The 12,273-nt window shown below is 39.8% G+C and overlaps 1 protein-coding gene across 9 annotated transcripts in view; it reads right to left on the bottom strand.

Moving 5' to 3' along the window:
• Positions 1 to 12,273, bottom strand: part of AMBRA1 (autophagy and beclin 1 regulator 1) — a 172,037-nt gene that overhangs the window by 93,149 nt on the left and 66,615 nt on the right. For 4 of the 9 annotated variants that reach the window (XM_024558712.3, XM_024558717.4, XM_024558713.3 and 1 more), the window contains 2 exons: positions 7,689 to 7,775; positions 3,317 to 3,496 (listed from right to left, as the gene is read on the bottom strand). The exons of 2 other annotated variants lie outside the window; for them this stretch is intronic. In XM_024558712.3, the coding sequence (XP_024414480.2) occupies positions 3,317 to 3,496; positions 7,689 to 7,775 (267 nt within the window). The remainder of the gene's footprint in view (positions 1 to 3,316; positions 3,497 to 7,688; positions 7,776 to 12,273) is intronic. 3 more of the 9 variants (XM_024558714.4, XM_024558719.4, XM_024558715.4) reach the window with 2 other exon arrangements.

Here is a 12,273-nt window from a genome sequence, read left to right as displayed (position 1 = left end):
TGGGCTTCAGAAAAGCCTCCCTTCCATCTTTCCAAGGGAACAGTAAAAATGAAAATGGGAATTTGCTTTATGCTTATTTGCTGTCTACACTGTAGCAGGCAGACAGCAATGTCACAGGCAGACACACCTTTACCCTGCTTATGAATATCTTTACGCAAAGACCAATGCTGAGGGCTGAGGACAGACCTGCTGACAGGTCTGCATTTTAACAAACACAGGGGCCCTGCAGTCTCAATCCTTGCCACAGACAGAGATAAATGGCAGAAGAACATGCCAGCCTGGGAAGATAGTCATTAATCCAGACTACAAAAGAACAGAAAATTTAACCTGATGCTGACCAACCTGTAAAGCTATCTTCCCTAGAAATAAATCTAGACAGTTTTATTCCACAGCAAGCTCACGGAGCAAGGGCTCAAATATGGCTGTATATCACTTTTAAAGGTTTTTAAATCTGCAGGACAGTAATAGTCAAGACACTAAATATGCTAGCTCCTACTCTCTAATCTTAGGCATATCTGATTTTGGTGAATTCTCAGTATCCTCATTTAGAACACCACAATGAAGTAAATATCTCACTGTGTTACTATAAGGATTAAACAAGATTTAAAAATATATATATTAACATATATATACTACAAATATTTTGTATGTTATAAATTAGTATACATATGAAAATTATAGCTGATACCTTTCATTCAACAGATGATGGAAGAGAATCAAAATGATGGATCTGGATAATGGCTCTCCTTCATTTTCTGGGGACTCTATACACCTGGATGGGACAAGCTAGAGAACAGCACAATGATGTAAGCCCTAGCTGATGGAAGCAAACCAAAGAGGCCAAAGTGGGGTGGCAAAGGCAGAAGCATGATATGCTGTGAAGGTGAGGAAACCCAATAGAACAGTTTCTTTTAGTAGTATCCTAAGTGTGTTTGGAAGATTTTAGGCTGTATCTAACTCACCCAAAAGAACTATAAATTATGACTGTATATGCTTCTAACTTTCCTTCTAGTTATTAAAACTAAGAAAAAGGATTAGGGCAGAGAAATGTAAATGGGCTAGCACATTCCCTAATTTCACACTCTCTCCCTCCTCGGAGCACTTAAGATATTGAGAAGAGGAGCAACCACAAGCAGCACTCAGTTTACAGTGGGGGGAAGGGAGCAAGGACGGATGCAGCGACAGAATGAACAGACAGTACATGAGCATCAACCAGCCAGCACCATCTTTCACTAGAAGACCTGGACTACTAATATTGATGTGACCAATCCACAGCTGCTGTTAAAAACAAAACCAGTCTGTATTAACCCAAAAAGAAAAGTAAGCACCAAGATAGGGAATTTCAGAGGGGCATTATAGAAATCAGCCCATTGTTACTAACCAGGGAGCAATACAAGACTCCTAAAACAACAATGGAAAGTTAGTCAGTGCATGGAAGGTGAAGAAGGCAATGTAAATTCAGGTCGTGCCGAAGTCGAGGGGAGGTGAGAGCACAGGTGGGCTGTGGGGAGCACATGGAGGAGGCAGTCTGACATAGGAAAATCGAGGGGGAAGGAAGGGGAAAGGGAGGAGGTGGTAGCAGAAGAAAGAGAAGGTAAGATGAGAACAGAACATTTTAAACTAACCCAGAACTCCATTGTGAAGGACAAGTCACGAGGCAAGATACAGCTCAAAGGCATGAGCCCCTCGTCCCACCACTGCAAAGAGATAACACAGAGCCTTCCAAGTGTGCACGGAGGGGGCTAGGCAATCTGCACTGACTCTGAGCTCCACAGGATCACTGAGGCTTTTGAGCAGCACCAAGTCCCAGCGGCCTCGGCACATACATTTAAACTGCTTCCCTGAATAGATCCGGTGCTGGAAAAATAATCACATGTACAGGGGAACATATCTCACTACAGGTATCTGCCTGGCTAAGGGAGTGAAGACGCTTTCCTGTTACTGCCACTATACACACCCACCTCCCCCTAGAGTGGATGGAAAGGAGAATGACTGCATGCCGAGAGTCAGAGAGTGGCTGAGCTTGTCTCTCAGAGGTGATGACAGAGGGCCAGCCCCCCTGCTCCATTTGCCACACCACAGTGCTTCAGAGCATCCCTGAATTTCTTTCGCATTTGTATCTTCCTCAGGCCAATGAACCTCCCATTTAGTCTTCCTTCTGATTCCAAGTACACAATTGCCAGTGTAGTGTGCTTTTAAGGATCACATCGGGAAAATAAACCAGTACAAAGGTTGCTCCCACCTTTTTAGTCCTTTCTGGCAAAAAGATTTCTCAAGCACATCATAAAGCTCTGTTGCAAGATGGTACCTGGGGAACTATCCATTCACCTCACAGAAAAGGAAGGTTGAGGGGAGGCAAGAACTCTCAAGATCCCAGGCCTGACCAGGCTATGTCAAGATGGAGGGGAAAAGACGAAAATGACTGACAGGCTATCCTATTCCAATACTGCCAGAAAAAAGGGAGGAAAAAATTACTTAACCACCCTTCTCTCTTTTATTTTACATGTTTGAGAATATCAAAATACAAGAATCAAAACAAAAGCCAAATGTTCAATCTCATACAAGCCAGAAAAGCTCAGTTTCAGAAGGGAAAGAAATACAATGAATGGGTAGAAAGGTCAGGAGCAGCAGGTCAGAGAAGGCGCAACCCAGAAGTCAGACTAGGAAGCTTGAATTCTGGAGGCTAGGGGTGACCCTGTTCCTTTAGCTCATCCCATCCCTCAACCAACAACTAGAAAGTCCAGAAGAGGAAGGAATCACCTGTCAACCCACCACATTAATCTAACAGGCAACTTTCAAATGATTCCTGGGGAGGAGGCCTGGAGGGAGAATGAGTACATTTAAGTAACAGAGTAAAACCTCAAAGTATTAGTGTGATGAAGTTCTAAGAGAACCTAACTTTTAGGAAAATCCAGGTATTTTCTTTTTAATCTCTCAATACCTACTCTGCTTAAGAGAAAAAACACCAAGCCTCCTGCTGTCTTGTTGTGAAGACAGTCCATGAGATGCATTTCCACAGTCACTGTTCTGGCAAAGGGAAATTAAAATGTTGCCTGAAGAGCAGCAGCCATCTTCTCCCAGTCTGGCCTGGGGCGCAGTGGGCTGTCTCTTCTCACCAGCTCCAGTGAATCAGCAACACAACTGCCAGAGGTGAGAGTGCCCTGGGCATTTTAACCCTCAGTCCCTCACCCCATCCTATTACTCATATATAGTAATTTAGGGGTTTGAAGCTAGAATGACGCTCAGACAGTGGCCAACTTGGAAGCACTCACAGCTTGGGAGCAGAGGGAAGAAAGCAAGCTGAGTGTGTACTTACTCAAAGTCCTCAAATTCCAAGTCGGTTCCCTCTACTGATGGACCCTGGTTGTCTGAGGAAGAGGAGGAGGTGGAAGAACGAAGCCGGTTCTGTTGATAGCGCATGGAGCGCTGGCGAATACTGTCTCTCCGTGAGAGATACTGGATCATCCTCTGAGCGTAGTATGCAGCAGGAGATAATCTGAGAGAGACAGAGATGGACAAACACAAACTAGCACTAATGTGGGGAAAACTGTGAAAGACAGTAAATTCAGTTCTCCCATCGCATCTCCCTGCTGAGGCGAACTCCAGAGACATGAAAAATAAAGGGCATTTAACTCACCAGGAGGTCTGTACTGCACATATGCTTACCAGTGTTTCTGTTTTGAGATAAGGCAAAGAGACTGTTTAATCAGTCCTCATCTGATCAACAGCCGCCTCCTCCCAAGAAAATAACGCTGGACTTTCCTTTTTAGCTTTTAAGGGACCTCTTCTAGCGTCTCAGGGTGCCCTTTATAGACTCACAGCTTCTCCTCAATCATCCATATTCAAAATATAAGAAATGAAGGGACCAGAGCAATCACCTACAAGTCATTTCTTCTTTCGTTTCGTAGATAAGCAAACAGGCCAGGAGACAGTAAACCTGAAGAAGGCATCTAAAGGCATCATCTTCACCAAGACTCCTTTCTTCTCCAACAGACAAGATTCAGATTTATTCTACTTCTTAAAAACTATCTCTTTGGGCCTCTTATCCCTCCTTTACAAATTCATAAATATTTGTAACAGAAAATATTTAGAATAGAGACTGAGAGTAAAATACACTTGGGAAAACAAAAACCTAAAAGAAAAAAAAACAGAATTTTTCTATTGCTTACAGCAGAGCATCAGAGGCTACATGAGACCTGAGCAGTAACAGAAGGCACAGTCATTCTTTTTTCTTCTCCCTTACTATGACTATTCTCAGCAAATAGTCTAGACCTCTATTCTCCCAAATGCTTAGTGTCTTCATACCCCATGAAAAGATCTAGTGTCCTTTAAAACTTGCCACATTCCCTTCTTTCTCAGGTTTTCCCTCCATCTTTCACAACACTGTTATATAATTTGAGGCTGTTAACTGAGACTGTGAGAGACAAACAATAACAGAAGAATGTTTTAGATGATAATATTAAGTAGATTACTAAGAAATTTCCAGACTTAGAACCTGCCTGAAGCACACACTTTGACTCAACAATTTCACTAGAAATTTTATCTTACAGAAGCACACAAGGATAAAAAGATATATATACAGATAAAGATGAGGAGTTAGCATGGGTGAAAAACTGGGAAACGCCCCAAATGCCCATCAGCAGATTAAATAAACTATATCCATACAAAGAAACACCATGTAGCTATTAAAAAGAGTAAGTTATCCCTACATACATACAAGGAAAGCTCTCTAAAATAAAACTTTAAGTGAAGGATTAGTAGGTATATACTAATATGTATATAAACATAAATTTCTGTAATTATAACAACAAAAAAAAAACTAAAAGGAAACACAGCAATGCTAAGGATTCCTGAAGATCTTAACTTCTATGATGTTTAAACATAAAAGGAAAAAATCATGTATCTTTTTAAAAAATGTAAACCTAATAAACTGATTGAGAATGGAAATAGAAGAGTTATTTCCAAATGGTAGGAATAGTGTTTACAAACATCTTGCTGCCTGACCTTTCATTACCTGAAACTTTCATTACTTTCAAAGTTTCTGGGCAACTCCTCAATCTACCTACTGACTCCAGCCAAAGGAGATCCTGCAGTCAATTGCTATAGGAACTAAGGTTGCCTCCCAAATACCTGTCACCAGAGGCAGGTGACAGGTCAACCATCAAATGTAATTCCCAAGCAGGACAGCTGACAATCTTTGGAACTCAAAAAAGTCTGTGTTACGAAACAATATGCTGCATTTGGCAGTCCTGAGGCCAAATTATTTTCAGATAGGAGTTTTTGTACAGCGGATGGATGCACAGATGCATTGGCCAACATCATGAGGGCACAAGAACTATTTCTTAAAAGTCTCAACTCATGGAACTTTCATTTTCTATTTGGGCTCCTGTTTCCATGCATTTTGCAAGGATGAAGCAAGAATCCTCTATTTTCAACAGACACAAGTCAATACTTTTGAGTTGTTCCTCTATCTACTGAATAGTAAAAAAAAACCCAAAATAAACCTTCCAGCACAAGTCAACCGTTATTGGTTAAATTCTCAAGTCAATCAAACTAGAAAAGAATGTAAAAAAAGTTTCAAGAGAAGAATGAAGATTGTTTTTTGGAATTGATTCTGCAAAGTGACTATACGTATACTCAATCCTCAGTTTATAAACCACCCTAACTAATGGGGGGAAAATACAGTATCATTGGTGATAGAGGCAGAAATAATGTTGATGCTGACAATAAGTAAAAAGATCTTTCATGCAGGGGCACAATTTCAGCACTAAGTAATCCCAACTGTTCAATTTCATTATAGGATAGGAATTCCCTAAGCTATAGAACTTTTAAAGTTTTGACTTTTAAAGTTTTCGACTCTTCAAAAGTCATCATTGACTTTTTAAAAATTCCTGAAGAAAGGTATTGGTCTATAGAAGGATCAGAAATACACATGTGCCACAACCAAAACAAAAACAAAAACATCCTGACACAATTATTAACTACAAATACATCCTTGGTCTTGTCTCTTTTGTGTATTCAGAGGGAGGCTAAGGATCTGAATGCTGAGATGTCTCACAAAGGCTCTCTGACCTATATACTACACACATTGCATGCAGGGTGAAGTCTAAGAGGAAAAAGAAATTAAACCACCAGTAATGAGGTAACAATCATCCTCCTACCAAAGAGCTGGATAAGCATCAAACTCTTAAGTGTTCCAAGTAAAAATTTTAAATGTTTAACTAAATCCTCAAGTTTTCCCAAGGAAGAATACTTCCCCCTCCAAAAAAACCTATTTTGTGCTGAAAGGGGAAATGTGAAAATACCAACACTACAAAGAAAGTATGACACTTTCTGTGATAAGAGATCTGAGTAGGAATAAATAACATGAAAGGAGGACAAATAATGTCCTCCTTTAAGAATCACCAGTAAACTTTGTCAGGTTAAAAATCCTGAGGCTGAGATTCCCATTTCTGTCCTAAAAGAAACTGCAAGAAGTTCTCTATCTCTGTACTTCAGAGCATTTGACTCATGTGAAAATGTTCCTTCTCTTATGTAGGGCTTGTTAACTCTCAAATACGATTATAGACTAACATAAATTTTCTTGCTTCAGTCGTCATCTAAACTGTCTACCTGTTTTAAAGTTATCAATCCCCATGTTCCCGATCCTTGGATTTGCCATTACTGGGGTACCAAAAAGGAAGAGGATAATGGGGAGACTTTTCACTAGTATCTCAGAAAGAATGCTCAGTATCATCATATAACTGTGGCAACAACAAAATCATTCCACATACCTGGAATCAACCTGGTCTAAAGGTTTTTTCCAGATTTGAAATTCTTAATCTAGACCAGAGCTCATTTAGCTTTTTCTGACCCATATTAACTTGCTAACCCCACCATTATAAATCACCCTTTTCTTTTGGCAAAGCCTCACAATGTGCTCTGGCATTGCGCAAGTTATGTACAGGTTATCCCTTTTTTACGTCATTAATAATAAGTCCAGTTGTGACAACCCCAAAGGGCTTCTCTCTATAAATGTTATCTATCATCTCCAAACTTGGTCCTCAGTTACCAGTGTCAGGTAAAGACAGGCCTTCAACTTATTTGAATTTTTTTGTTTCTTCAAGAATTTTTCAAATATCTTCTAATCAGTGTAAGTCAAGTACTTTAATAAAATTCCAACTTATTTAATTCAGTTCCATTTGTCAGTCATCTCTTCCTTCAGATAGTCTCAAAAAATTCAACAACTGAATGAGCTTGATTTTTCTTTTTGATATTCTAAAATTCTCTCTCAAATGAGAATAAGTAGGATTCTGTGTTTGAATTTATGGGTAATTCCCCTATTAATAAACAACGTTTATTTCCCTTTTGGCCATCCATCTGAATGGCAATAGACACTCTGATAGAAGAAAAGAAATACATTATGTCCTATGACTCTGCCAGTGGCCTCCTCAGGTCCCTCCTCTAGTGCCACATTTACAGAAGTGAGCCCCAAAGGACAAGAGCTCAGTCATAACTGTCTGTCACCAGAGGTTCTGTTCACTTACCTGCAATACTTCCCAATCACCTGAACCACCTGTCTGAAAACTGTAACTGAAGAATAAAAGAGCACCAGGACCAGAGAGGCACAAAATGGGGCTTCCGACAGTTGGCAACCCCAAGGGCAGCCCCTCCCCCCCGCTTAGTGCCATTTCTCACTTTGGCCTTACCTCGCTGGGTCTGGGTAAATTGGGTGCTCTCTGGATCCTGCTCCATCATAACGGGATAATGAAATGAGGGAAGATTCCAGCAGCCTCCTAGCAGAGATTAAAAAAATGGCAATAATCCCTGTCAATTACCAACTCAAGGTCATTCATAAGGAAAAATGGGGGAAAGATAAATAACATCCCCCTTTGCAGCTAGCTAACACCTGTTATCTGGGATCACACCCTTCCTACAAGCTAAGTACTCAGAGACATAAATAAATGAAGAGCTACAAAGCTCTCACATTAGATATGGCCACTGTATTATGTAGAATACTGCTCTTCAGTGAGAAATGAACAAGTGATTCAGAGACATGATTTTATTTCTATTTGCAGTACCTCCAGTAGACAAACAGGAGATTAGGACTGACACCTGATGAAGAAAATTAGGCATACCAGAGATCATCGTGTAATGCCAGCATTTTTCTTGGTGTTCAGTTCCTCCATGTCATCCTAATCCACATCTACCCTGCTCAAACCCTTTTTGTTAAGAAAGAGAATTCCTGGGACTCTCTTAAACAACCTACATAAATTGTTAATTATATAATCTAGCCCAGTCATAAAGTCAACAGATCGTATGTGATACATTTTATTGAGCACTCTTTTTGATGCCAGGAAAATTCTAAGGACTTTGCATATATTTCTTTATTTAAACCTCACCACAACCCAAAAAAGTAGGCATTACTATACATACATGAGAACACTGGGCTGGGTGGCACCCAGCTATTAAGAAATAGTGCCAAAGACTCCCATGAAGGTCTGTCAACTCCAAAGTGCTTCAAACTGCTATGCTATACTGCAGACCTTCCAGGCTCCAGGCAGGTAAAAAGTGCATATGTATCCACTGTGAGTCCAAGATAGAATGTGGGCTCAGTATTGCTGGATTTAACTATTTTTTAAGAGTAGCCAGAAATCTGGACTTACGCATGCAATCTCCTGACTTAAATTTTAGCTAAAACATTTTTTTACCCTTTTTGTACAAGGGCCAGTTAAAAACACATCTCATAACGTGGCCCAGGGACCTCCCCAGTTTGCCTGTCTGCCACACTGTTTCCCAGCTCAAGTGTGCCTTGGCAGTCAATCAAGCTCCTGACATGGAACATGTTTCTAAGGAAATGGTCTCAGAAAGAAATGCATATTGTTCCTCTCAAGCAGCATCTTGCCTGGACCTCCCAGGAACAGGTCTCTGGCTCCCTGCCAGACTCTTCTTTAAAGCAGATCTGTCTCAGAATAAGGACAGCAGCTACCAATCTTTCGCAATTGAATTAATTCAATGCACTATTGTTAAAACCAGTTGGCTTTCGTATGTATAGTCATGTGCAATCACTTTATCTAAGCAACTGGCTCACAGAAGCATTTCCCCTAACAGCCAGGAGAAGAGGTACAGCAGAGGCCTAGTCAACCTGGCTTGCTACCTTTCCCACCCAGGACAAGCAACTGTTAAATAATGTTTCCTACCCTAAATAAGGCCTATAATCCCCACACTTAAGAAACTTTAAAGTCCAGGGGTGTCCAAACTTATGGCCTCTCTATGCCACACTGGAAGAAGAAGAGTTGTCTTGGGCCACATATTAAATACATTGTAACAAGTAATCACAAAAAAAATCTCATAATGTTTTAAGTAAATTTACAATTTTGTTGGGCCCCATTAACAGGCATCTTGAGCTAAACGCAGCCCAAACAATCCTGCAAGTTTAAACCATTCTGAAGAGAGAATACAATGTAACCAGGAGGAAGAGAAGAAAGTCATAAAATACATCTCTCTGATTGAAGACCTGAATCTTCAATGGTATCACTGTTTACAGCAGCAGAAAAGCTGTGTTTCATCAATTCTAAGACGTACTTGCTCCCCCACATTTAATGTATCTGAATTTGGAATGCATCTTATAATAGTGTGACACAGTTTAATTGGCAGCATTTTTTCCTTTCATAGGGACACATAAAATAATGGCATGTCTTTGCGTCCTGAAATACAGAATGTTTGTGAGAGGACGGCGTAGTGAGATGTACATAGCTGGAGAAGAAAAGGGAAAGTGAAATTATGAGAAGAGTATTCAGGATATTTACACCATCTTATATAACAGTTATTCATTATTAATACATTAGTTCCATAGGGGGTGGGTGGGAGTTGCAGAATGGAAGCAAGATCTGAGAGTAGCTGACGGCCCCAGAACACCCAGAAGCTTCTTCCATCCAAAGGGCTCTGGAGGTAGTCCTGAACATCATTGAGTCCTGTCGTGTTATCCTACAAATGGCTGCTTAGTAAGCAGGGGTCCTTTGGCAAGGAGCATCCATCAGAGTGACCAACATTTATCCTTACGTGTTTCTGCCTGGAAGATGATCCTGCTAAGTTAGAAGGCCAACAGGATCCTTTACTATGCCAGGGCAGTGACAGTATTAAAAGAGATGAGATGACTTTTTAGGAATCCTGTAAAGGAGATTCCTGAACTAGAAGAGTCAAATCTGATCATTTCAATTTTAATGATTTTATTTTATAATCCTGCAAAGTCTACTTCCCACCCTAACTTCCTATCTTAACTGGAAGACTTCTTTAAATCAGAGTAAAACCAAAATGTGAAGCTTTGTCTCTGGGGAGTCCCTGATGAGGTTCTTTTGGAACATGCATCCCCTGTGCCTACTTACTACAGATCTGTTGGCATCATTTGCTCCCCAGGCAACAGAGTAGATTGGAAAGTCATATATATATATAGCATTTTAACTGCTAATACACAAAATCAGGAGAGCCAATTACTGTGACTAACCCAGCCCCTTTCCCCCCACATATCCCTGACAAAATACTAAGTTCTCTACTGCTACAACACAAATACTATCTGGAGTAAAAAAAATTACTCCAATTGGTGTTGAATAAAGAAAGAACTAGAGTTACTAGACGAATAAATATCAACACCACTCCTAGGCATACCAAAGAAAAACTTTCTCTCATCTGGTTAGCTAATTGCAAAGAGCCTTAAATGGAAAATGACAGAAGAAAATAGAAAGGGATGGCTGCACCTTTTGTTCTGGCTACCACAAATCTGACTTGACTTAATGATCTACCATCCAATTTATTATATGGAGTCAGGTAGGACTTAGGAAGAGCTCAGATAAGTTTGTTCAAGTTAGAAGCTACCATTTCATTTTGACCTATAATCTCAATTTAGAAATGTTTTAAAGAGTCATAGAAGCTCTGAAGGCAAAACAAAAATAAAACTTTTCACAAGTTTCCCTGGTTTATATTCTGTACCAGTGGTTTTCAAATGAGGTACACCAGGGGTTATGCTATTTTGATCTGGGGGAAGGTAGGAAGAAAATATTAGAACTTTTGATTTATAATGTATAACCATAATGTATAATACATACATGCATTGCTCAGAATGCTTTCACTGAGATTTTTTTTTATTAAAGATTTTATTTATTTACTTTTAGAGAGAGAAAGGGGAAGGGAGGGAGAAAGAGAGGGAGAGAAACATCAACGTGTGAGAGATACATCGATCACTTGCCTCCCTCATGCCCCCAACTGGGGATCTGGCCTGCAAGCCAGGCATGCTCCCTGATGGGGAACTGAACTGGCAACCTTTTGGTTCACAGGCCAGTGTTCAGTCCACTGAACCACAGCAGCTAGGGCAACAGAGATATTTTTTTAAGTCTGGAGTCCACTGCTCTATCAAACTACATACTACTTTAGGAAAATTCAATATTTAAGAAAATATAATAACCACAAATATATAAAATATAATAACCATAAACATACAAAGGCATAACTATATTAATATATAGGTAGACAAAACAAAAGAGTGTTAAAGCAAATGTGGTAAAATGTTAATATTTATGAAACATAGGTGAAGAGTATATGGGGATTCTCTGCACTGTTTTTACAACTTTTTTGCAAGTCTAAAATTATTTTAAAATTAAAAACATTAAAAAACTAAAGAGAAAATCATTCATTTTCAAAGAATAACTCACTTCTTAAAAAGGATTTCTTCAAATAGCATGTTGCCCTAATGCTCTAACAAGTTTGATAAACTATAGGCCCTGGACCAGTTGCCTGTTTTTATAAACAAAGTTTTTCCAGAGACAGTCACATTCATTCATTTATTGCTGCTTTGCAGCTAACAAGGCAGAGTTGAGTAATACTGATGGAGACAGGACGAAAATATTTACTACCTGGCCTTTTACAGAAAAAAAATTTGCCCACCCTTGTTCTAAAATATTTGCTGACAGACTTCCAGTCAAGATGGAGGCATAAGTAAACACAGCTCGCCTCCCTGCACAACCACAGCAAAATTTATAACTAAATTACAAAACAACTCTCACCCAGAATCATCAGAAAATCCAGGTTTATGAAAGTCTGACAACCAAGGAATTAAAGAAGTAATATTCTTTCAGACGGGTAGGAAGGGTGGAGATGCAGAGACACTGAACGGATGGTCCTAGCCCCACATGTGGTAGATAAATATCTGGAGGGATATCTCAGGATCTAGGGATCCAGCCCCACACCAGACTCCCCCATGCCAGAAAGATAAGTCCCCATAACTTTTGACTGTAAAAATCT

This window comes from Desmodus rotundus, chromosome 5 (genome assembly GCF_022682495.2).
Source record: "Desmodus rotundus isolate HL8 chromosome 5, HLdesRot8A.1, whole genome shotgun sequence".
NCBI classification, from domain to species: Eukaryota; Metazoa; Chordata; class Mammalia; order Chiroptera; family Phyllostomidae; genus Desmodus; species Desmodus rotundus.
The sequence above is the reverse complement of the archived record's forward strand: the minus strand, read 5'-3'. Positions and strand labels throughout refer to the sequence as shown.